The sequence below is a fragment of the Mustela nigripes genome, chromosome X, assembly GCF_022355385.1.
Source record: "Mustela nigripes isolate SB6536 chromosome X, MUSNIG.SB6536, whole genome shotgun sequence".
NCBI classification, from domain to species: domain Eukaryota; kingdom Metazoa; phylum Chordata; class Mammalia; order Carnivora; family Mustelidae; genus Mustela; species Mustela nigripes.
The window spans coordinates 20,171,803-20,194,694 of NC_081575.1; the positions used below are offsets into that span (position 1 = coordinate 20,171,803).

Below are 22,892 nucleotides of genomic sequence, written 5' to 3' on the forward strand. Positions count from 1 at the left end.
AGGAGTCATCTGAGATTTTCAGAAAATTCATCCTGTCTGGTGTGTTGCTTACAGCTCCAGAAGGAGAACCAGTTCCTCAAGTCAGGGTACCAAGTCACGTTCCATTCCTGCTTATCGGGGGAGGCACCGCTGCTTTTGCTGCAGCCAGATCCATCCGGGCCCGGGATCCTGGGGCCAGGGTAAGGCACACACTCTTCTGCTTGGCACGGAGGGTAGTCTGCTAGCACTTAGCCAGGGGCAGCACTTTGACATCCGCCTCTTAAATGACTTGGCTGTGATGAGTATCATTATTTTCTGTCCAAAGGTCCTGATTGTGTCTGAAGATCCTGAGCTGCCATACATGCGACCTCCTCTTTCAAAAGAACTGTGGTTTTCAGATGATCCGAATGTCACAAAGACGCTGCGATTCAGACAGTGGAATGGAAAAGAGAGAAGGTGCGTTCACTTCTGTAAAATGGGCCTGACCGGCAACTTGAACAAAGCACAGGGCATTGGTCAGGAGTCTGCACAGACCACGTCTGGTGCATAGGAGAGCTGCCTCGGCTGCACACTGGAGTCCGCTGTGGTGCACACTCGGCACAGCGTAGAGGCAGCAGGCTCCCGTGGCAGGCGTCCTGGATCCTGTTACCTGATCTGCCAACAAGTGCAGCTGTAAGGTTGGCTTCTGCAGGACTAGTGCGCCTATTTCCAGGACCTTTCTTCTAGACTTCTGCCATGAAGATCAGCTTGGCTGTGTTGTCACTTCCTTACGTTACACTTGCTGAGGCGTCTCCAGTAAAAGCAAAAGACAAGACACTGTTCTCTGGCATTTTCCTTGACACCCTAGCAGGCATGCAGAATTGTGGTACTAGAGTGTGGGAACACCGTTGGGAAGAGCCTCTTTATTAAAATGTTTGCCTGAAAGACTTGGAAAGATGGGTCCAGAAACCTTCTCCCTCTATAGAACTCCATGGATCTCTTGATTCCAGTACCATGTTTTTGGGTTCCAGTTTTTTTCTTACTAGTGACCTCTTTGTTACTAGACTGAGTTTTACAGATCTACCCACCTCCCTCATCCCCATTATCATGTTCTGTTCTCAAGCAGGGTGCGTACTGTCAATTACGTTAGCCATCCCTTAATTAGTATCTCACAGCTAATGTGTGCTCTTTGAGGCAAAGCCCTCTCAGGAGCTAGACCTAGCTGTCCTTCGACCAGCACCATTCTGAACAACCCATTTAGGTGGATGTGTGAATACCAGCTCCCTGGGTGGTGTTCTTGCTCTAATTTGGGGTGGGGGTTTGTTATTTTCTTTCAGATTTATTTAAGAGAAAGAGAGTGTGCAGTGGACAGAGGGGCAGGGGGAGAGAGAGAATCTCAAGCAGACTCTATGCTGAGCACAGAGCCTGACACAAGGCTTGATCTCATGACTCTGAGATCATGACCTGAGCCAAAATCAGTAGTCAGACACTCAACCAGCTGAGCCACCCAGGCGCCCTTTCCTGTTCTAATTTTGAACCTAAATCCAGAGCAGGGTTTCTCAAACTTGGTGCTATCAGCATTTAGGGCTGGATAATTCTTTGTTGTGGGGGCTGTTCTGTGCATTGTAGGATGTTTAATAGCATCCTTGGCCTCTACCCACTAGATACCAGAAGACTCCCTCCCCCCTAAGCTGTTACAGTCAGAAGTATCTCTAGACATTGCCAAATTGCCCCCAGGTGAGAACCACTAGTCTAAAATACCTCTGTGTAAATAAGTCATGACCAAGATTTAGTGGGCTTGAAAACTTACTCTGCAAAATGTTTCTAAAGGTTTTCATGATTGAAACAACTTTACTAGAGCTATGGGAGAAGTTGATGGCAGTTCCAGGTGTTTATGGTATTTTCTCCTTCTTCTCTGTACAGCATATATTTCCAGCCACCTTCTTTCTATGTCTCTGCTCAGGATCTGCCTCATATTGAGAATGGTGGTGTGGCCGTCCTCACTGGGAAGAAGGTGAGCTAGTAAGCCGTGCCCCTTGTCCAACTCCATGTGGGCCCCAAGAATGGAGACTTGTATTCCCATTGCCATTTGTGTCTGTCCTGCCACTGTAGTTCATTAAAGAAGGATCGAGTCCTTTTAGATTTGTTCTCGCCTGTCTTCACTGCTTATTATTTCTTCCTGGGGGAAGCACTAATCTCAAAGCCTAGAGTAGCATGTCAACTAAACTTTCCCAGAGAAGTCAAACTACTGAGATCATTGACTCTGAACCTGTTCCTTCTCCAGATTTGCTCCTCTGCCCTTCCTTTGTCTTCCTGTTTTCCACACTAACATTTCTTTGGGATTATTGATGACAAGAGATTGACAGCGGTATATTATTCAGGGTAGTAAAATAATTTAGGCATTATGTCAACACGGGAAATACCGTTAGACTTTACAAAAGTGAATGCCCGAGTAATGGGGGCAGTGACTGGAGGGCATTTGTGGGGTCCAAGGTGGGTTTTGTTTTGCTGTGGTATGTTTCATTTTTGTTAATGGGAGGTGCTAGTGTGTATTTGTAAACCAATGGCGGCGTTCCAGTGGAGAGGGAAGGGTTATCAGAAGGAGCAAAGTCCAGAGTAGATGGGATCCAGAGCACAAGTAGAGGAATTGACCTTTGCTAGGCATAAGCCTGCTTCTTCTAGAAGGAGACATAGGCAGATGAGGTGGATATAGGTTTATGGATAAGCTGGTAATGAGACAGTATGTATAAAGTATGCTCTGTGTGTAAATAACACAACAGGCCCTGCCCTTTAGGGCCTAACAGTATTTAAGCAAAAACGAACAGATAATCATAACACATAGATATGGAGTAAAAAAGATGGGCACAGTGTATTGTGGGAATTACTGGGAAACAAGCCCGGTATAGAGGTGATTTCAGGGAAGGCTTCCTGGAGGATGACTTCTTACAGGATGGAAAATTGTATGGAATGACGAAGAATTCACCAGTGGTAAGTGAAGCGAATTCAAGTAGAAAACAGCATAAGCAAAGATATGGGGGTATGAAAAAGCACCTTTTGTGCAGAGAAACAAGCAGCTAGCTACTGACAAAGCAGAAAGTATAAGTTAAAGAAGGGCAAAAGATGAAACTGAGAAGTTATGCTGGGGCCTGACTGTGGAGCGCTCTCTTGTATAGAAGAGCTTGACCTTTACTTCATGGGCACTGAGGGTCTCTTGCATTTTAAACACGGTTATAAAACAGACTGAACTTTAAGTAATCCTTTTGGCTCTGAGGAGGATGGACCAGACTAGAGGTAGACCATTTTGAAGACATTGTAATAATCTAGGCGAGAGATGATAGAGCCCAAATTAGGACAGTAGTAGCGGTGGTGGTGGCGGCGGTGGTGGTGGTGGTGGTGATGGCGCTGAGGAAGTAGCAGTAGCAGTAAACATAATTTTAAAATTTACAGATATTATCTTTACAGATAATTATCTCAGATATTTACAGATATTTTCTTTATAGATATTAACAGATATTAGCTTTACAGATATTATCTCATTTTCTCATAATAATCTTATCAGGTAGGTACTATTATTATTGTCATTTTATAGAGAAAGAAATTGAGATTAAAAAGAGATAAACTGTTGGGCACCTGGGTGGTTCAGTCAGTTTAGTGCTGGACTCTTGATCTCAGCCGAGGTTGTGATCTCAGGGTTGTGAGTTCAGGCCCCACACTGGGGTCCATGCTGGGCCTGGAGCTTACTTTAAAGAAAGGGTCAACTAACTTGCCTATGATTATATAGTTAATATGTGGGGGAGACAGAATTTGAGCCCAAATCTGTCTCTGACTCCAGAGCCCAAGCTCTTAATAACACCATTGTATAGTTTCCTGACAGGTGACAGAGAGTGGGAGACAGACCAGAGACATGCTTAGAAGGCGGCCTCGATGGGGCATGGTGATAGATTGAAGGTGGAACATGAGCAAGAGGGAGGAGGCAACGATGCCTTTCTGATCTCCGGCTTGTATGGGAGGGGGTGGTATAGCCCCAGCCGAGAGAGATGTTACAGGAGGAAGACCTCATTTAAGGGGGAAAGAAAACTTCGTTTTGGACTGTTAAGTGTGACATGGAATATATTTGTGGAGTTGGCCTGTGAGTTGGATAGTTGACTGTGATGTTTAGAGGAGGGATCTGGGCTCAGAGATCCGGGAATGTGTAGGAGTTAAAACCGTGAGAGTGGGCCATCTCCACAGAGGCCATCTGTGGAGAACTTTGCAGTCAGAGGGGAGTGGGACAAGGATGGAACCCTGCGGACCCCAACTTTTAGGAGGGAGGCTGAAGATGAGACCACAGAGGAACTAGGAAAGAAGTTGAAGAGAAAGCCCAGGACAGGGGCTGAGCGAGGTTGGAGAGTTTCAAGAATGATCAAGGACTCCTTCAGAAAGTTTAAATGAGAAAAGGGAGACACCAATTGGTAGGAGCTCGAGGAGGATGTAGAGTCAGAAGTGGGACTCGGGGGGCACCTGGGTGGCTCAGTGGGTTGGGTCTCTGCCTTCGGCTCCGGTCGTGATCTCAGGGTCCTGGGATCGAGCCCCGCATCGGGCTCTCTGCTCAGCGGGGAGCCTGCTTCCTCCTCTCTCTCTGCCTCTCTGCCTACTTGTGATCTCTGTCTGTCCAAGAAATAAATAAAATCTTAAAAAAAAAAAAAAAGAAGTGGGACTCAGGACAGGACAGACCAAAGGCGAAGTCCTCAGATGTCAGCAGAGAAGCAGGGGATGAGAGATATTTGACAGAGAGAGATCACAAGTAGGCAGAGAGAGGGAGGGATGCAGGCTCCCTGCTGAGCAGAGAGCCCAATGTGGGGCTTGATCCTGGGACTCTGGGATCATGACCTGAGCTGAAGGCAGAGGCTTTAACCCATTGAACCACCCAGGCGCCCCATTCTTCCCTCTTTTAGTGGGAATATTTGTTGAATGTTACCTTCCCAACATTATAAATTGAGTGTCTAAGTGATATAACTTACCATTTTAGTCCATAAATCTCTGTATCAGGAGAATCCACACCCCAAACCAATGCAGAGATCATCCTGAAGACCTTGGACTTTAAGCCTGTTGTTATGATAGATGAGACTTTTAAGTTCTATATGTTGGGAAGGAAGCGGGGGTGTTTTATATGCTGAAAGGAGGTAAGTGAGTATATGTGATGGTGGGAATAAATTGTGGGAGAATACATTATTGTTCAAATTATTTATGGCCCCTTTCCAATGGATGATAGATCATGAATTTGCCTGAGGAGATGGTTCTGGGCCAGAAAAGAAGGGAATGGGGTTCAGGCACAGAAACAGCACAGAAAGGACACCTCATCCCGGAAGCTGGAAGGAAGGAAGTAAAGTTTTTCTTCCAGGGGTTGGGAGGTGGGAAGCTGAGGAAGATCACATCTAATGGCTTCACTTGTTCTTGCAATAAACTAGGGTACCAGGTGGTTGGTTATCTGAGAGTGAACAGTGTGATGGTTGAGTTAGTGGGGTTGGGTTGAAGAGATAGCTTACCCAAGGACAAACCAAAGGCTAAAGAAGCTACTCACCCATACAGTCAGTTCATGTCCTTGCCTCCAGAAGGCTCAGTGGAGGGCCCTGTCACATGTTTGTAGAGCTACCCGTACTGCCCTTATCAGAGCATTTCTCCCTCTTGATTGTGTATGTTAAATGGTCTGCCTTGGCTACTAGACTCTGGAGACAGGGAAGGTATCTGTTTTTCTCACTGTCATGTCCCCAACACTTAGCGTAGTCCCTGACATGGTAGGTTTTTAATAAGTATGTCTTGAACTAATAGTCTGGCAGCTGGGAGAAAAGAGAGCAGAGACTGGATCTCTAGTCTCTCTAACTCCAGATCTCAAGCTCCTCACCATGAGAAAGAGGAGGTTGCGAGGAAATTAGAGGCAGTAGCAGGAGAACAGTTTGGGTGATCTAGCATGGGCCCAGATTGGTTGGAATCAAACAGCCCACTGGGTAAGCAGAGAAAATCAAAAGCAAGTATGGGTGACAGCGGGACTGGGAAAAAAAGCTGGAAGAATGGAAAACTGTGACCCCCAAAATGGGAAATTCAAGGTAGAAATAGAGCTTCAAGGGATGGGATCCCGGATGTGGCTCGGAGGAAGAGGAGGAGCCAGCTTCCAACGTCTTCAGGGACTGAGGAGTGACCGGGAGACGGCTGCATAGAGGTGACTGGTAGCATGTCGGTGGGTGCTTCTCAGAGGGGTGTGAGGGCACACGAATCCAGAAGCCACAGTAGTCAGCACCCCTGCCCCTGGGTGTGCTAGGGGAGGAGTGTGGGTGAATGAGCAGTCTCTACATGTGAGCTGTCCTTGGCAGGAGAGCTGAGTTCTAGCGAAGGGTAGAAGGTAGACTAAATCTCCTGTAAAAATGTTGGAAGATGCAGGAGTGTTGTTAACAAAAAAGTAAGGTTTCCAGAAAAACCAAGCAGAAAAGTCTGTCTCTGTTCTCCATTTCCACAAATCGGACAGGGACTCTGGGGACTGCAGGGATTTGTTTTAATGTTGACTGCCTAAGAAGCTATGACCACTTGGAGAGACTGGGTACCAGAGACTGTGGTGCCAGTGGTTACTTAGAAATGGTTTCTTAAGGATCGCCCTAGGTCAAGAACGAATTCTTCTCACTGGGCTGATGACTGAAGGTACAGGGTTCCGTTTTGGGGTAATGGAAATTATCTGTAATTATAGTGGTGATGGTTGCACAACCTTTCGAATATACTGAAAACCACTGATTCGTACACTTTAACGTGGTAAGTGTGTAGTGAATTATGTCTTGATAAAAAGACGTTTAAAGCTAACTCATCTGTCTGTGTGTGTCCCAGGTAGTACAGCTTGACGTGAGAGGCAACATGGTGAAACTTAACGATGGCTCTCAGATAACCTATGAAAAGTGCCTGATTGCAACAGGTGACTGACTATTTCTCGAGGTGGATTTCTTCCCTGGTATAGTTCATTTGAGTTTTAGTACAGAAGGCATTACTTAACCTTAAGAAAAAGAAGTGGGTGTCTTCTCTTGGTGCAAAGCCTAGCTAATGACAGGCCTCTGATCAGCAACCTTTCTGGAGTATCCTTGCTGCCCCTTTGGGTAAGGTGGGCACGGATGGGTATTGAAGAAGATGGCCTTTTTCTCTCCCCGCTTAGCCCTTGCCCTCTGCTCTCTGCCCTGCGCCCTGGAAGGGATACAGCCTCATGGCTTCTTTTCCAGTTCCAATCAGAAATCAAGAAAGAGAGGAGACTGAAGCAGTCCCTTAAAGGAACATAGCATGCTTTCTGGTGATGCCCCTAGAAGGATTTAGGGAAGCAAAAAACAGAGCCTTGTGTCCATCTCTGGGGAGGGCGGGCCCTTTGTAGAGAGCCCACTAATGGCTTCTCCAGGGAAATTGACAGAAGCCTGCTGAGAAGCCAGGTGAAGGGACACAAAGCCTCTGGGCCCTGTGGGTGCTGAGGGGGCCACAGTGCCAACTTCATGGGGGGGGCTTGTTTGGACTAGCTTCCCACTTGTTGAGCTAAAAGGGTTTTCCTGCTCCTATTTCCAGGAGGCACTCCAAGAAGTTTGTCTGCCATTGACAGAGCTGGAGCAGAGGTGAAGAGTAGAACCACGCTTTTCAGAAAGGTAATTGTCTGTTTAGTGCTTTCATTGTTTTGATTTTTGAAGAGGTAGCATAATCACGTGGTCCCCAAGTTAGGGAGGTGGGAGTTCTATTTATGGGAGACTTGGTCTCTGGCCTTGAGCAAGTCACTTCCTCTCTCTGCACCTTAAATACCTCACTGGAGGGTTTTCAGCTCCTAGGCAAAAAATACATCTAGTGTTTTTGATTGCTTGCTGTAGTTCCTTCCGATTGCCCTTCTGTATTTTTTTTCCTGATGCTTTTGAGTCATTGGAACTCCTTATAGCCTCTTGGCATTTTGCATTGCAAATGCTACTGCAGAGCCTTTGAGGAGAAAACTCTTGAGTACCTAAGTGAAAAAGGAAGGGGGAGCTTTGTTTCTTAAGGCTGTGCTTTACTCTTGACCCCTGCGGAAATGTTCCAGGCATTCTTAGGGTATTTGAGAATACTGGTATCATCCTTTCAATTATTTTTTTTTAAGATTTTATTTGTTTATTTGACAGAAATCACAAATAGACAGAGAGGCAGGCAGAGAGAGAGGGAGAGAGGGAAGCAGGCTCCCCGCCGAGCAGAGAGCCCAATGCAGGACCAGATCCCAGGACCCTGAGATCATGACCTGAGCCGAAGGCAGCGGCTCAACCCACTGAGCCACCCAGGCGCCCCATCCTTTCAATTCTTGATCAAATGCAGTTTATCAGCCTTTGGCGCCATTGACAATTTGGGCTGGATGACCGTTCCTTGTGAGGGGCTGGCCTGTGCAAATAGGGCATTTAGCAGTATCCCTGCCTCTGCCCGTTACCTGCAAGGAGCACGTCCTTGCCCCCAGCTGTGGCAACCCGAAATGTCTCCAGAAATTGCCAGATGTCCCCTGAGGGAGAGGGGGCAAAACTGCCCCCGATCGAGAACCACTGATGCTAGAAGGAATATTCCAGCGGAGAGAGAAATTTACGTCAGTTACAGAGGCTGTAATTGAGCCACTTCATACAAGGAGATTTTATGTGCAAATTACATGTCAAAGATCTAGCAGAAAATATTTCTTGTTATTATCCTATGTCCCTTTGGGAAATCAGTGGACTAAACTGGTATGATCCTGCAGATTGGAGACTTCAGAACCTTAGAGAAGATTTCCCGGGAAGTCAAGTCAATTACGATAATCGGTGGGGGCTTCCTTGGGAGCGAACTGGCCTGCGCTCTTGGCAGAAAGGGTGAGTACTGGGTGGTGATGTCGATTTTTCTTTCTCTGGTTTTATATCCTGTTCTTCCTGGGGCTCTAACAAATTCCAGGGAAGCATTTGCCAGGATCAGTAGAAAGAGTTTGATTAAGATTTATGTGGTAAGGGGTGCCTGGCTGCCTTAGTCGGTAGAGCATGCAACTCTTGATCTCGGGGATGTGAGTTCAGGCCCCATGATGGGGGTAGAGTTTGCTTATAAAAAAAGAAAAGATGTATGTGGTGAAAAGCTAAGCACTGAGCTTAGTTCTCGTGAGGAATCCCTTAGTGACCAAAAAGCTATCATCTGAGCAACTGAACAGAAATGCTTTCTTTCCCTTCCTCTAGCCTCTAAGCCAGGACTCCTCAGAAATAAAGTATTAAAGGGGTGACTGGCTGGCTCAGTTGGTAGAGTGTGTGACTCTTGCTCTGGGGATTGTGAGTTCGAGGCCCACACTGGGTATAGAGATTACTTAAAAATAAAATTTTTATCTTTAGGGGCGCCTGGGTGGCTCAGTCAGTTAAGCATCTGATAAATCTTTTATTTTTACTTTTTTAAAGATTTCATTTATTTGAGAGAGAGTCCAGGCACACACAGAGGGAGAGGGAGAAGCAGACTCTCTGCTGAGCAGGGAACCTGATGTGGGGCTCAATCCCAGGACCCCGGGATCATGACCCAAGCCAAAGGCAGACGCTTAACCAACTGAGCCACCCATGCGCTCCCTGATAAATCTTTTCAAAAAATCATTTAAAAAAAAAGAAAATATTAAGGAAAGGAAGTTATTGGGATGATAAGGGCAATGCAGACTACAGAGTTGTATGTATATTTGAATTTTTATTCCTTGTAAAAGTCACACTTTCTTCAGACATATGATGGTTCCCAGTTCAACCGATCTATATATTCTGGTTTGAATGTTTGATGGCAGCCATTTTCCTCAATGTCGGTTTTCGGCTATGTGAAATCAGGCCATCTTCTCAGGAGGGTGCTTTCTGTTCACAGGCCAGAGGCACAGGCGTGAGCCTGAGCTGCTGCCTGGATGTAATGCACTTAGTTCTGGTACCTGTTGTATTTGCCTTGTCAGTGCCCTCGTGCCCCAGTGCCCCACGAATAGTAGCTCTGGCCTAGGTCACAGCGTTGCCCTGTGTGTCACGATTGGCTACCTGCCACTCCATCGCTTCTCTTCCTGTCCTCGCAGGATTGGCTTCTGCCTCCTGCTCTACCTACTCTGTTTCTTCTTCCCAGCTCGAGCTTTGGGTACAGAAGTGATTCAACTCTTCCCTGAGAAAGGAAATATGGGAAAGATCCTCCCTGAATACCTCAGCAACTGGACCATGGAAAAAGTCAGACGAGGTAGAGAGACTTTCCATATGCTATTGCTCTTTCCTTTGAGTGAGCCCTAATCCAAAGTTGGCTTCTTTGGGAATCCCCTTGACATATGCCATATCGCCTGGCAGGTGAACTATTTCCACCATTCTCCACTCAGCCAAGTTCCTGTAGGTGTTCTGAATTTGATGCACAAAATTCCCGGAAGTACTGAAAATGAGCTGTGGGTGTGCGTTCTTGTGGTTCCCCAAGGCTGCCTACGTACTGATGATTACTGGCTTTATGATGGGGGTGCCTTTAGTCACCTTCCCTTCTTGTCATGAAGGTGGGACGCTCTCAGGCTCAGCCTCAGGTCTTGTTTGCCTTCACAGAGGGGGTTAAGGTGCTTCCCAATGCTATTGTGCAATCAGTTGGAGTCAGCGGTGGCAAGTTACTCATCAAGTTGAAAGACGGCCGGAAGGTAAGGAGGGGAAGGCTGCCAGACCTTCCCCTCTCCCCCCCCTTTCCTCATTTTTATTCCTTCATTCGATAACAGTAGTTTTCGTGGCAGCCACCATTAACACTCTCATAATTTTCTGAATGAACTGTTCCTTCCATTAAAATAAGAATGATGAGAGCCAGAGTAGACATCTGTGAACCACTTTCCCTTCCCATTTGTATCACAGATTTTTTGAGACCTTTCAAGGGTGGCAGCTTTCTGTTCTGACGATGTGGGGTATATTTGTGTTTGGAGGAATTTTATAAAGTAGACCTTTAAATCTGTTTACCAGAATTATATAAGTTAATCGGTGATTTTTTTTTTTTTAAAGCTCCAGTTCCTAGTAAAATAATGTTCAGTTGCTATGTCCATAGACATACTTGGAAACTGTGGTAATTGGCTGAATTATTTATTTTTTCCCCCTCAGGTAGAAACTGACCACATAGTGGCAGCTGTGGGCTTGGAACCCAACGTTGAGTTAGCCAAGACAGGCGGACTAGAGATAGACTCAGATTTTGGTGGCTTCCGGGTAAATGCAGAGCTCCAAGCGCGCTCCAACATCTGGGTGGTAAGTGTGCTACAGCACGAGCAGGAATGGCTCCTTGTCCGCAGCCCGTGAGCAAGTCTGCCTGGCAGTGTGCAAAAGCTCAGTAGCACCTTGCCCAGATAGAGGCAGAATGTTTGGAGGCTGAGGATGAAGAACAAAAACTTCACTGCTTGATTTACAAGATCAGGTATGGCTTCATGCCACAAGCTAGTGGAAAAGGAAATGAACAGTGTGTGCGCCTACAGAAATAGAGTTCTTCCCATTCTATGGTTGGCAGCCGCCATCGCCATTGCCCTGATGGGCATGTGCCCAGCTTTCAGATGGATCTGCTGTTCGCTTTGCCCGAAAGTGAGCCCAGGGAATGGAGGATGAGGCAGTTTTATAAAATTCTCTAAGGGGGGAAATAACTCAGTTTTCGTTATCCTTGAGCACTATTTTTAGCTGTTTTAAAAAATCTGTTATGACACAAACAAGACTATAGTATGTAGGAACCATGAGGTAATTTCCCCATTGTTAGATCATTACAAATGTATTGTGTTTGATTAGGTACTCTGCAACTAAGGACATAGGAACTGTGAAGGTTTTTTTTTTCCCTCAAAGCTTTTTTTTTTTTTTAAAGATAAAGTGTACTGGGTTTTTTTTTTTAAGATTTATTTTATTTTAGAGCATAAGCAGGGGAAGGGGCAAAGGGAGAAAGAGAGAGAGTCCTAAGCAGAGTCCCTGCTGCTGAGTGCAGAGCCTGTCTTGGGGCTAAATCTTAGGAACCTGATATTTGTTATGCTCCACAAATAAGTGAAACCATATGATAATTGACTCTCTCTGCTTGCCTTATTTCACTCAGCATAATCTCTTCCAGTCATAACAAATATCATGGAGGACAAGGGGGGATAGAGAGGAGAAGGGAGTTGGGGTAAATTGGAAGGGGAGGTGAACCATGAGAGACTATGGACTCTGAAAAACAATCTGAGGGGTTTGAAGTGGTGGGGGGGTGGGAGGTTGGGGTACCAGGTGGTGGGTATGGTGGGTATTATAGAGGGCACGGATTGCATGGAGCACTGGGTGTGGTGAAAAAATAATGAATACTGTTTTTCTGAAAATAAATAAATTGAAAAAATTAAAAATAAATAAATCTGATGCTGAAATCACACATCAGATGCTTAACAGACTGAGCCACCCATGTGTGCCTAGAATATACTGGATTTTTAAAAATTTGTTATAAAAGCAACATGTAGGGGCACCTGGGTTGCTGGGTCATTGTCTATCTTCGGCTCAGGTCATGATCCCAGGGTCCTAGGATCAAGGCCCACATCGGGCTCCCTGCTCCCACATCGGGAAGTCTGCCTCTCTCTCTCTCCCATTCCCCCTGCTTATGTTCCCTCTCTTGCTGTATCTCTCTCTCTCAAATAAATAGACAAAATCTTAAAAAAAAAAAAAAAGGCACTATGTAGGTGTACCTGGGTGGCTTAGTCCGTTGGGCATCCAACTCTTGATTTTGGCTCAGGTCATGATCTCGGGGTTGTGAGATTGAGCCCCGCATGGGGCTCCCTGCTCTATGGGGAGTCTGCTTGAGGCTCTCTCTCCCTCTCTGCCCCCTCCCCACCTCTCTAAAATAAATAAATCTTTAAAAAAGCAATATGCATTCAATATAGAAGACATAGACAAGAATGAGAAAGGGGGAAGAAAAAAAAGAGGGGGGGAATCACCTACAGCAGCCACCAATATTTTGGTGTATTTCCCTCCCTTCATTTTCTTCTGAATAGGTTTTTTTTCCCTTTGTTATAGATGGTCATGGTGAGTGTACTACAGTAAACCTTTGTGTTCTTTTCCTTTTTACTTACCATTCTTTTTTTTTTTTTTTTTTTACTTATACCATTCTAAGGTATTTTCCATGTTGCTTCAGATCCTAAAGACTGTATAATAGACCACCAAGTGGATTTCATAGTTTATTTCAGCATTGTTCACATGCTGCTGGATATTTGAGGTTGCCCTGGGGGAATCTGAATAGCCACAAAGGGTTAGAGCACTCACGTGCCACATCCTTAGGGAAGTTGGCCTTGTTCACCTCCAGCCAGAGGCTCTCTCTGCTTGATCTGTACCTGTCACGTGGTACCCTGCATTGCACTCCAGTGAGGAACGATGCTGCATCTTCCTCAACTAGGTTATATGCTCTTTGTGGGCAACGTGGAGGTCAGGTTTGTCTCAGCCACCCAGACAGTATAATGCTTTGTACAGAAATAAGTTTTCCATAAATATTTGGTGAATGAAGGAATAGATACTGAATGACCGAAAGAAAATCTTATCTTGGAAAAGATTTCTAGGTGAGAGGCGGTCTCACACCTACAAACTGGTTTCTGTGCATAGGAAAGAATGTTTTGCAAGTCATGGTTATTAAATATCGGTCTCTGCTAAGGGCAGAATGAGAGAAGAAATAGGTGTGTGCTGCAGCATAGAAAATTGAGGTGCACTTTGTGGAAGCATAGAATAGTTTTTTGTTTGGGGGGGTTAGCATAGAATAGTTTTTTAAAAATGGAATCTCAACTTTTTTTAGTAAGTATGGGTGCAATTCTGGCCTGTAAATAGAAAACACTAATTAGTTAACAGCACAAGGGCTCTTTTTAAGCCCTCGAAATGTATGTTCTGTCTTTGTTTTTGTTTTTATTTACCATGTGCTCATGTATGTGTTTGTTTTCAAAGGCAGGAGATGCTGCATGCTTCTATGATATAAAATTGGGTAGGAGGCGGGTAGAGCACCATGATCACGCTGTTGTGAGTGGAAGATTGGCCGGAGAAAATATGACTGGAGCTGCTAAGCCATACTGGCATCAGTCGATGTTCTGGTAATAGTTCTGTGCTTTATGGACTGAACTGGTTAGAACACAGAAGTAATGGAACCAGAGTTACAGTTTGGTTTCCATGTGGGCCAGTTAGCCTCATACAGAGAGGAGAAGACTTCCATCATGTTCCCATGCATTCTACACCAAAGCAGCTTTCTGGTAGAAGGCCCCACCTGTAAGTTAAGCTTACAGGTGAATGAGTGGAGGCGTCATCAGCACTTCTGGTAAAATCAGCTTGGGGTTTTGAGCTATGGTCGGCAGTACAAATGTGTGCTCTTAGCTAGAGCTGGCACTGTATTGTCATTTGTTCTTTGGTGCTAATGAGCCCAACGTACTGTCAGAAGACAGTCCATGGGCAACCGGCTGGCTCAGTCAGTGGAACATGCAACTCTTGATCGTGGGGTCATGAGTTTGAGCCCCATGTTGGGTGTAGAGATTACATTAGACAGCCCATTCAAGACCAGCATTTCAAAGTCAGGCATCTATAGGCCGTTGTCTGGATAGCAAAAAGTTAGCAAGGGACATTCCTGAGTGCTGGCATTGACCTTACTTGGCACACTCTCCTCTCGTTGAAAGGTGGGATACATAAAAAACTTCACGGTTTCAGAAGCCTCTAGGCAGTTTCTATTGGGGAAAATTTTCAGCTGGTGAGAATACATTTCAGGAAAATCACACACAGTTTTGTGAGCAGGCAGCAGAATCATAACAGCTGGGTTTCAGGGTCAACACCTATAAGATAATGCAGTTAGGAACAAAAGAGTCCATAGCTAGATAATTTTCAGTTAGGTCTCCAGACCAGCATCCAGGAAGTCCTTGTAGACCGTTCCCTGAAGATACCAGTCCAGTGAGCTTCTGTGGTCAAGAAAAGACAACGTGGGAATAAAAAGCAGAGCATAAGGAATTTAGTCCACGATATTCAAGTAAGCATCATAAGGGGACAGACGGTAGCTTATGCCTGTGGTGAGCACTGCACAGTGTGTAAACCATCAAATCACTAAGTTATACACTTGAAATGAGTGTAACACGGTATGTCCACTGCCGTTAAATTTTACTTACTGACTTACTTACTGAATGATGCCAAAAGGTAGAGCACCAGAAACAAAACCATGAGTAGTAGCCTCACGTGATTACAAAACCATCGTGTGTCTGTGCCACAAATACTCTTGGAAGTTCCTGGCATAGTAAAAACTGTGTGATGATGATAGGAAAAGTTTCCAAGAAGATTAAAATAAAACCTTGAAAATGAAGTCTCAGAGGAAATACTGTCCATTGATGAAACTGTAAAAGATCTCAGATTCTGAGTTCTGTAAATACGGAGTACCCTTTAAAGCATCAGAAAGGCAGTTTTAGGTTGAGTTGAAAGAAAGTGGTGAATAGTAAATTTGAAGAACCCTTCACCCCCCAGTGGGTAAAGGCATGGATAAATTTCCGAAAGTGTAGATCATCGTATGGTATGTGATAAGTATAATGGCTTTTTAAGGAAAATTAAAGCTGCTTTGGGATAGGAATGCTTTCTCACCATTGTCCCCAGATGCCCTGGCAAGCAGACCGATCAGTTTGGCATTTCCCTTGCTGCACAAACCAAGTTCTTTGGTTGGCATGAACCAAAGTGTGGTGTCTTAGAAAAAATTAAAAAATGTACCACCGTGTCATTCTTTGCAGCCTCTTGACAAAACACCCTCTTCTCTCTCCTTCCTTAGGAGTGATTTGGGTCCCGACGTTGGCTACGAAGCTATTGGTCTTGTGGACAGTAGTTTGCCCACAGTCGGTGTGTTTGCAAAAGCAACTGCACAAGACAACCCAAAATCTGCCACAGAGCAGTCAGGTAAGGAAGCCCAACTAATTCTCTGGGTAGAGTGTTGAGAAGCGCTGGTCCAAATTCTCCTGAACAAGGGGTTTCTGTATTGACCAGAGGGCACTGTCAGTGAAAGCCTTTCTTCATGTTGTGCTTTAAAATAAACCCAACCCGTAGTCCTCACTCTTTGGTGGTCTGAGAGCTGGCAAAATCAGGTATCCTGGTCCGAGCGTAGACTCAGATGTGGTGGGTGTTCATCCTAGCCTCCGGGCAGTGGCTCTCTCGGCGACACTGGTTTAGTTTGCCTCGAGGGACTGGGAAGCTCTGTGCACTGAAGAAAACCGGAACTTTTGCGATTTTTATTTTTTAATTTTTTATTATCCTTATTATTATTAGTCTCCTGCTAATCCCAAGAACTTTAGTGTAGGACCTGTTATTCTCCACAGACCCTGGGCAGTGAAAAACTGGGCTGAGTAATTCTTGAGCTGCCTGTAATTCCATTTGTCATGTCTTAGTGCCAGGTTTTCTTCAGATGGGAGGCATCTCTCAAGGAATGAACTTCTCTCCCACACATGACTCTTTCATTAACTCTTAGACCTGTTCTCTCTTCCTTCCATGACCCCAGCTGAAGTTACTTAGCCTCCATGTCCTCTTGTCAGAGTCGTCCCAAGAACAGGTTGTTCTTGAAGGAGAGAACAAGACATTATAAGGACATGGAGGTCCTTTTCCTGTGTAATCCAGGTGGATGACATACACCCACTCCTTCATCTGGCGCTCTCCAGAGAAGCGGATCCAGGAGAGGGAACCGGGGACTTAGAAACTCTGGGGCACTACTCTGTATCCTGCGCAGAATTGTTCAGAGCCAGCCTGACAGTTCTCAGAGGACAGCATGCCCCCTCCCCAGGAGGAAACCCCTCCGCTTCGTTTTTCCATATGGAAGTGCGCTGTCCTGCTTTGGCCAGAGGGCCTCTCTAGCAGCACTGTCCAGTGGACCTTTCTGCTCTGCCCACTACCTTAGCCCCTAGCTGCATGTGGCTTTTTAGCACTTGAAATGTGGCTCGTGCAAATGAGTACTGAATTTTACATTTGATTCAATTTTGGTTAAAATTGATTAAATTTTCATTAACTTTTAACGAATTTTAATTGAAATTGCTGTTTGTGGCTAGTGGCTACTGTACTGAATCGTGCAGCTCTCAAATGTTCCTCAGAGGATAAGAGCAAGTCTTCTGCAGTTTGAAGAAATCCAGATACCAGGAAATAATCCACACATACATTTAAAATGAAATGGCGGGGCGCCTGGGTGGCTCAGTGCATTAAGCCTCTGCCTTCGGCTCAGGTCATGATCCCAGAGTCCTGGGATCGAGCCCCGCGTCAGGCTCCCTGCCTCTCTGCCTACTTGTGATCTCTGCCTGCCTCTCTGCCTACTTGTGATCTCTGCCTGTCAACTAAATAAATAAAAATCCTAAAAAAAAAAAAAAAAAGAAATGGTAAGGGAGGCAAGTTCTGGGTCAGACTGACGCCGTGCCCTGGGGCCGGCAAGGAAGAGCTTTTGTCGGCTTTGCCAATGGAGAGGAGCTGGAGAAGGCTTTACTTTCTAAGTGCTTACTACGGGGGCATAAAAACAAATCCTCTAGGAGCAGCTTGAAGCAGGTGTCGAAAGATACTTGCCTTCTAGAATTTCCTAAGTTCATAACTGACTCTCATTTTGATTTTGTTTGTTCTGGGGATTGGCCACAGGGACTGGTATCCGCTCCGAGAGTGAGACAGAGTCTGAGGCCTCAGAGATCGCCGTTCCTCCCAGCAGTCCTGCAGTCCCCCAGGCCCCTGCCCAAGGGGAGGACTACGGCAAAGGTGTCATCTTCTACCTCAGGGACAAAGTGGTGGTAGGGATCGTGCTGTGGAACATCTTCAACCGAATGCCAATAGCAAGGAAGGTGGGTACTCATCAGAGCTCCTTGAGGAAGATGGGACCTGTGGGCCGGAAAACACGCCCGGGACGTCATCGGGTGCCCTGCTGTGCATTGTCCACCTGGGTCAGACCGTGCCTAAGCAGAACAAAGGTGTAGCCTTGGCTCGGGAGCATTTCGTTTTTAGTTAGGACTTGGCTGGGTGGCCAGGGAGTTGGCATACACTCATTTGGGGTTAACAGAGGGCTATTCCCACAGCTCCCAGGGCGATGTGGGCGTTGGCCCAGGCCCCCCCCATTGTGCAGGCTGGCCTGGCGCACACAAAGCAAGCCAGTGACCCACTGTTCCTCTCTCCCTCAGATCATTAAGGACGGTGAGCAACATGAAGATCTCAATGAAGTAGCCAAACTCTTCAACATTCATGAAGACTGAAGCCCCCCAGTGCAACAGGCAAGCACTTTGCTGTCCCTGACAGCAGCTCGGATGAGTAAAGGAGCATTTTTTATTCAGCACACTTCCTCTGTATGTATGAGTTTGAATGGTAAAGTCCTTTGTGAATATCTCAACCATGTAGGCAGATTCTTAATGTTCACATCACTAAATAAAACCTGATTCTTCTAAATTAAATTCTGTTCTCTTTGAAAGGGAACGGGTGGGCGAGGGGAGGAAAGTTGTGCATCTCAGCGAACAAGCACACTGGAGTTCTTACCAAGTGCATGAGTTTTCTCAGCCTCGTATTCCCTGCTCCACGTTCAGCTGCTTTCAGTTCCCTGAATGTGTCTCTGGCCCCATCCACTGTTAAATGAGTGAACACAGAAACACATGGAGCAGACTCTGCTTTACCTGGAACAGTTCCTGTCGTCCCGCTCAGAACGGGCTTGGACCCGCCAGGGGCCAGAAAGGGCACTTACTGCCGAAGAAACAAGGGTGCAGAGACCTGGTGCTTCATGGCTAAGCCTGGAGACTGAATCCTTGAGGGATTGTCATCTCTCAACTCCCGTCTCTCGATCCTTCATGCCCCGTCCCTCAAACTGGAAATCTGCTCTTCCCTCACCCTTTTTGCCGAAAATAGGCTTATAGACACACCTCATTCTACAGATGATTTCCTGAGAACAGAAGTGAGGGTTTCATAAATCAACTCATTTTTTTAAAATTTCAAATGAGGGGCGCCCGGGTGGCTCAGTGGGTTAAAGCCTCTGCCTTCGGCTCAGGTCATGATCGCAGGGTCCTGGGATCGAGCCCCGAATCGGGCTCTGCTCGGCGGGGAGCCTGCTTCCTCCTCTCTCTCTGCCTGCCTCTCTGCCTACTTGTGATCTCTGTCTGTCAAATAAATAAATAAAATCTTTTAAAAAAATAAAATAAAATAAAATTTCAAATGAACTTTTAAAAATCAAATCTTGGGGCACCCAGCAGGCCCAGTGAGAAGAGCATGTAAGTCTTGATCTCAGGGTCATGAGTTTGAGCCCCACATAGGGTATAGAGATGACTTAAATTTTTTTTTTAAAGATTTTATTTATTTATTTGACAGAGAGAGAGATCACAACTAGGCAGAGAGGCAGGCAGAGAGAGAGGAGGAAGCAGGCTCCCCGCCGAGCAGAGCCCGATTCGGGGCTCGATCCCAGGACCCTGGGATCATGACTTGAGCCGAAGGCAGAGGCTTTAACCCACTGAGCCACCCAGGTGCCCCTACTTAAAATCTTTTTAAAAAAAGAAATAGCTGCACTAGGACAGGTTCTCACTATGTATGCAGGTTTAGTGAAATATGATCTGATCCATGGCGCATCCACATCCATATGTTGAAAACTCACTGAGCAGCCTATGAAATAGGACTGATTCTGTGGTGCTCATTGCTACTTACAAAGACGGCTGTGGTTCTAAGATCCTGAAGCAGTTCACAAATCCTCTTTTAAAAGATCAAATTGCAATTTGTCTTTCTTTAGTCGTATGTGCAATTTAGTCTAATTTTTTGACAGTTGTTATCCTTGTATAGCATGTCACTGTACTTCAGCTAAGTAAAATGAAATGATTTATTCATCTAGTCAGTGTTCCTTGACTGCCTGCTGTGAGTCAGGTAGATGTCAGAATAGGAAGATGAAGGAAACATGGCCACTTCAGGAACTCCTGGCTTCTGAGGAAGGCAGACACGTGAACACAGGAGTATCGTACAGATGTGTCCATAAAAAGACACAAACTACTGTGGACACACCAAGAATGGAGATCAGCCAGAGCAACCGTCCTCAGTCAACTACTGATGCTAGATCACTTCCTTTTTTCTTAAAGATTTTATTTATTTGACACAGAGAGAGAGAGACAGCGAGAGAGGGAATACAAATAGAGGGAGTGGGAGAGGGAGAAGCAGGCTTCCCCCTGAGCAGGGAGCCCGATGCAAGACTCGATCTCAGGACCCCGGGATCATGACCTGAGCTGAAGGCAGCTGCTTAAGGACTGAGCCACCCAGGCACCCTGCTAGACCACTTCCTAAAGCGTCAGTTAGTTCATGGCCTCCCAGCTGTGCCTCCAACCCCCAGGTGAAGAATGTACAGTGACTCCTTGTCATCAAGCATACCAGGTCCAAAGTCCCACAGAGCTCCCGACCTCAGCCCTCCTGTCCCCATCCCGCCTCCTTCCCCACAACAGACTCATGCACACATACACATCTGGTTTATTCACACCCTTAAACTGTTCGTGCTCACCACATCTGGAATGTCATCACTGCTCCCTTTCACCTATCCCCTCTTGCTCACCTCCCAAGGCCCAGATGAAATTGCACCTTGGTAACGTGGTATCAATTGGATTAGTGCCCGTGCATGATTTCATGTCTGAACTCCAATTGCACCTACTACCTTTGAACTTGATTGTTCATTAAGTCATTCTCCGCATCATTAAGGTTCACTCCCTGAATCAGTAGTAAGCTATCCCAGAACAGAGACTTTTTTTGTTTTTCTCAGAATGAGGATAATGTGCCCCATCCCCCCAAACCCCAACGGAGTCCTGAACAAGTCCTTCGTCGCTTGGTTGGATGATGCTAGATAACAGGGCTTGCTGCAAAAACGACCCTCTGCCTTGGAACCTCTGTTCTCTGTAATCCAGGTTATCAGACCCCCATTACTTCACCCGCTGCTGAGACTTGCCACAGATATCCAGGACACGTTTGATCTGTCCAGGCCCCCAAGGACTGCAGAGACCTTTTTCTAACCAGACAGAAGAAGGGCAGGACCAGTCGAGTTCTGGCCCCTGAGAGCTGCTGGGAGCAGCTGGGCCACCGCACAGTGCAGTTCAGGGCCAGCCACGCCCTGCAGAGAAGGCTTGGGGCTCTGCCAAAATGCTGGGTGTTTGGAGCCCACCCTCCTGACTTCAATTTCACTTTTCTTTTCCATTTTACGAATGCTGTCTGATGGCACCTTGACACCACATCATAGTGCCTCTGAGGCACCCAGGAGACGCGCTCACACTTCAGCTGGACAGATGGACCTGAGTGAAGGAAGTATGTTTGACTGGAAAGGAGTCAGAGTAAGCCTCTTAGTGGAGGATGAGGTCAACATACATGACTTTGTTGTTGTTCTAATCAACAGGGCCCATTTGGGAGACAAGAGGCTTAAAGCAGAAGGGATGGGGGTGGGGATCCACAGTGACCTACTGCAGGCTGCTTCCTTGAAGAAAAATCCACGGCTTCTCTAGAGACCCATTTATACAAAGGAACACTCCCCTCCCTTCCACCCCTACCCCTTCCCTTTCCCGCTCCTCTAAAGTTTGGCTGCCACAATATCCCTCTGTCCTTCCCTGACTCCACCTAAAGCAGGGCACCCTTACTTCCCTGGAGATTGCTGGGACCCAACCCCAGTGCCTTGCTCTCTTGAGCAGAGGGCAAGGCCTGCTGTGCCTAGAGGTGAAGTAGAACACCCCCCACCCCCACCCCCGCTCTGGCCTCTTTCCCAACTTATCAGGGAATTTCTGGCGGGCACAGACACATGTACACAAAACCACACACATAGACACACAGCCCAAGCCAGTGATGACGTTCCCTTGCCTGGCTGGTTCTACAGATGGGTGTGACTGGGTCAGAGTACAGGGAGGGTCGAAATATTTAGATACTGGACTGCCAAGCCCTGGTTGGAAAACAGGGATCATCTCCAAATGGATAGTTTGAGAAAGAGAAATGCAGCCCCTGACATCTGGAGGTTGGCCTGGGACTGTCAGCAGGCAGTGGTGTTGCTCCGAAGGGCCTGGTGCTCACCGTTAGGCCAGGGTACTCTATTGAATGTAAACAGATTCACAAGATGTTAGCATTGCACACAGCCACTCTGACCATGGTTGGATGCAGACGAAAACAAGGCCACTTCATAATCATGTGTGAACACAGACAAAAACATGAACGTTGCCCAAACCACAGAGATGACCAACACCCGCCCACCCCCATACCGTCTCATGTGAGCGATTGCTGCTGCCTTACCAATTACCACTTGGGCCTCACTCTCGTCTGCCCTCCTAGGGGGTAAAATGTATCGAATAAGGCACCTACTTGTTGGATGATTTCGAGCTTCTTGACAGCATCCAATCCAAAGTAAAGCCCTGCTTCCTTCAGCCCTCCCCCAAGTCACCCAGCCTGGCCCAAATTTCTAATAAACCGTTCCTGGTACCCTGTTCCCGACACACCCTGTGCTTCCCCATGGTGTGCATTCCCTGGACTGCAGTGAGCAGTAGCCCTAACTTGTCCAACCCCAGGAGGGTCCTGGTGCTCTTTGGCTGGTAGGCGTTGGCAATTTGGAGGTAAAAAACCAATGTATCTGCCAGAAGCCCATTGCCAGGCAGAGTCCCTCATGAACTTTGCCTCATCTTGTGCCTTCCCCAAGACGCCCCAGTGAGGCCTCTGAGGTCTGTGCGTCACTTGGGAAAAAAGCCCAGGAGTTGCATCTGGTGTCTGCGGACAGAGGTGCCTGGCTTCCCGGGCAGGTCCCCCCAACTCCGATGCCTTGGCACTTGCCGTGCAGCGCAGAGATGCTTCTGGAGGAGCCCCAACCATGGGCGCTGAATTTACAAATCCACAGACTCGTGAATGCAGTTATTGGTCAGCTAGGAAACACGTACCATACAGTCACTGCATGCCACGGTGCAGTAGGCCCTGGAGATAAGAAAATGAGTAACACGTAGTCCCTGCCCTCACAACCTGATCCCACTGGCAGGGGCAGTGGGGTCCATCCCCACAACA

The 22,892-nt window shown here is 46.6% G+C and overlaps 1 protein-coding gene across 1 annotated transcript in view; it reads left to right on the forward strand.

Moving 5' to 3' along the window:
• Positions 1-18,313, forward strand: part of AIFM1 (apoptosis inducing factor mitochondria associated 1) — a 36,316-nt gene extending 18,003 nt beyond the window's left edge. Inside the window, exons 3-15 of the mRNA XM_059385173.1 lie at positions 3-179; positions 305-435; positions 1,882-1,972; positions 6,808-6,892; positions 7,522-7,598; positions 8,690-8,798; positions 10,045-10,152; positions 10,497-10,585; positions 11,031-11,171; positions 13,845-13,987; positions 15,685-15,809; positions 17,517-17,713; positions 18,047-18,313. Coding sequence (XP_059241156.1) covers positions 3-179; positions 305-435; positions 1,882-1,972; positions 6,808-6,892; positions 7,522-7,598; positions 8,690-8,798; positions 10,045-10,152; positions 10,497-10,585; positions 11,031-11,171; positions 13,845-13,987; positions 15,685-15,809; positions 17,517-17,713; positions 18,047-18,118 — 1,545 coding nt within the window. The 3' untranslated portion in view covers positions 18,119-18,313. The remainder of the gene's footprint in view (positions 1-2; positions 180-304; positions 436-1,881; positions 1,973-6,807; positions 6,893-7,521; positions 7,599-8,689; positions 8,799-10,044; positions 10,153-10,496; positions 10,586-11,030; positions 11,172-13,844; positions 13,988-15,684; positions 15,810-17,516; positions 17,714-18,046) is intronic.
• The last annotated feature ends 4,579 nt before the right edge of the window (positions 18,314-22,892 follow it).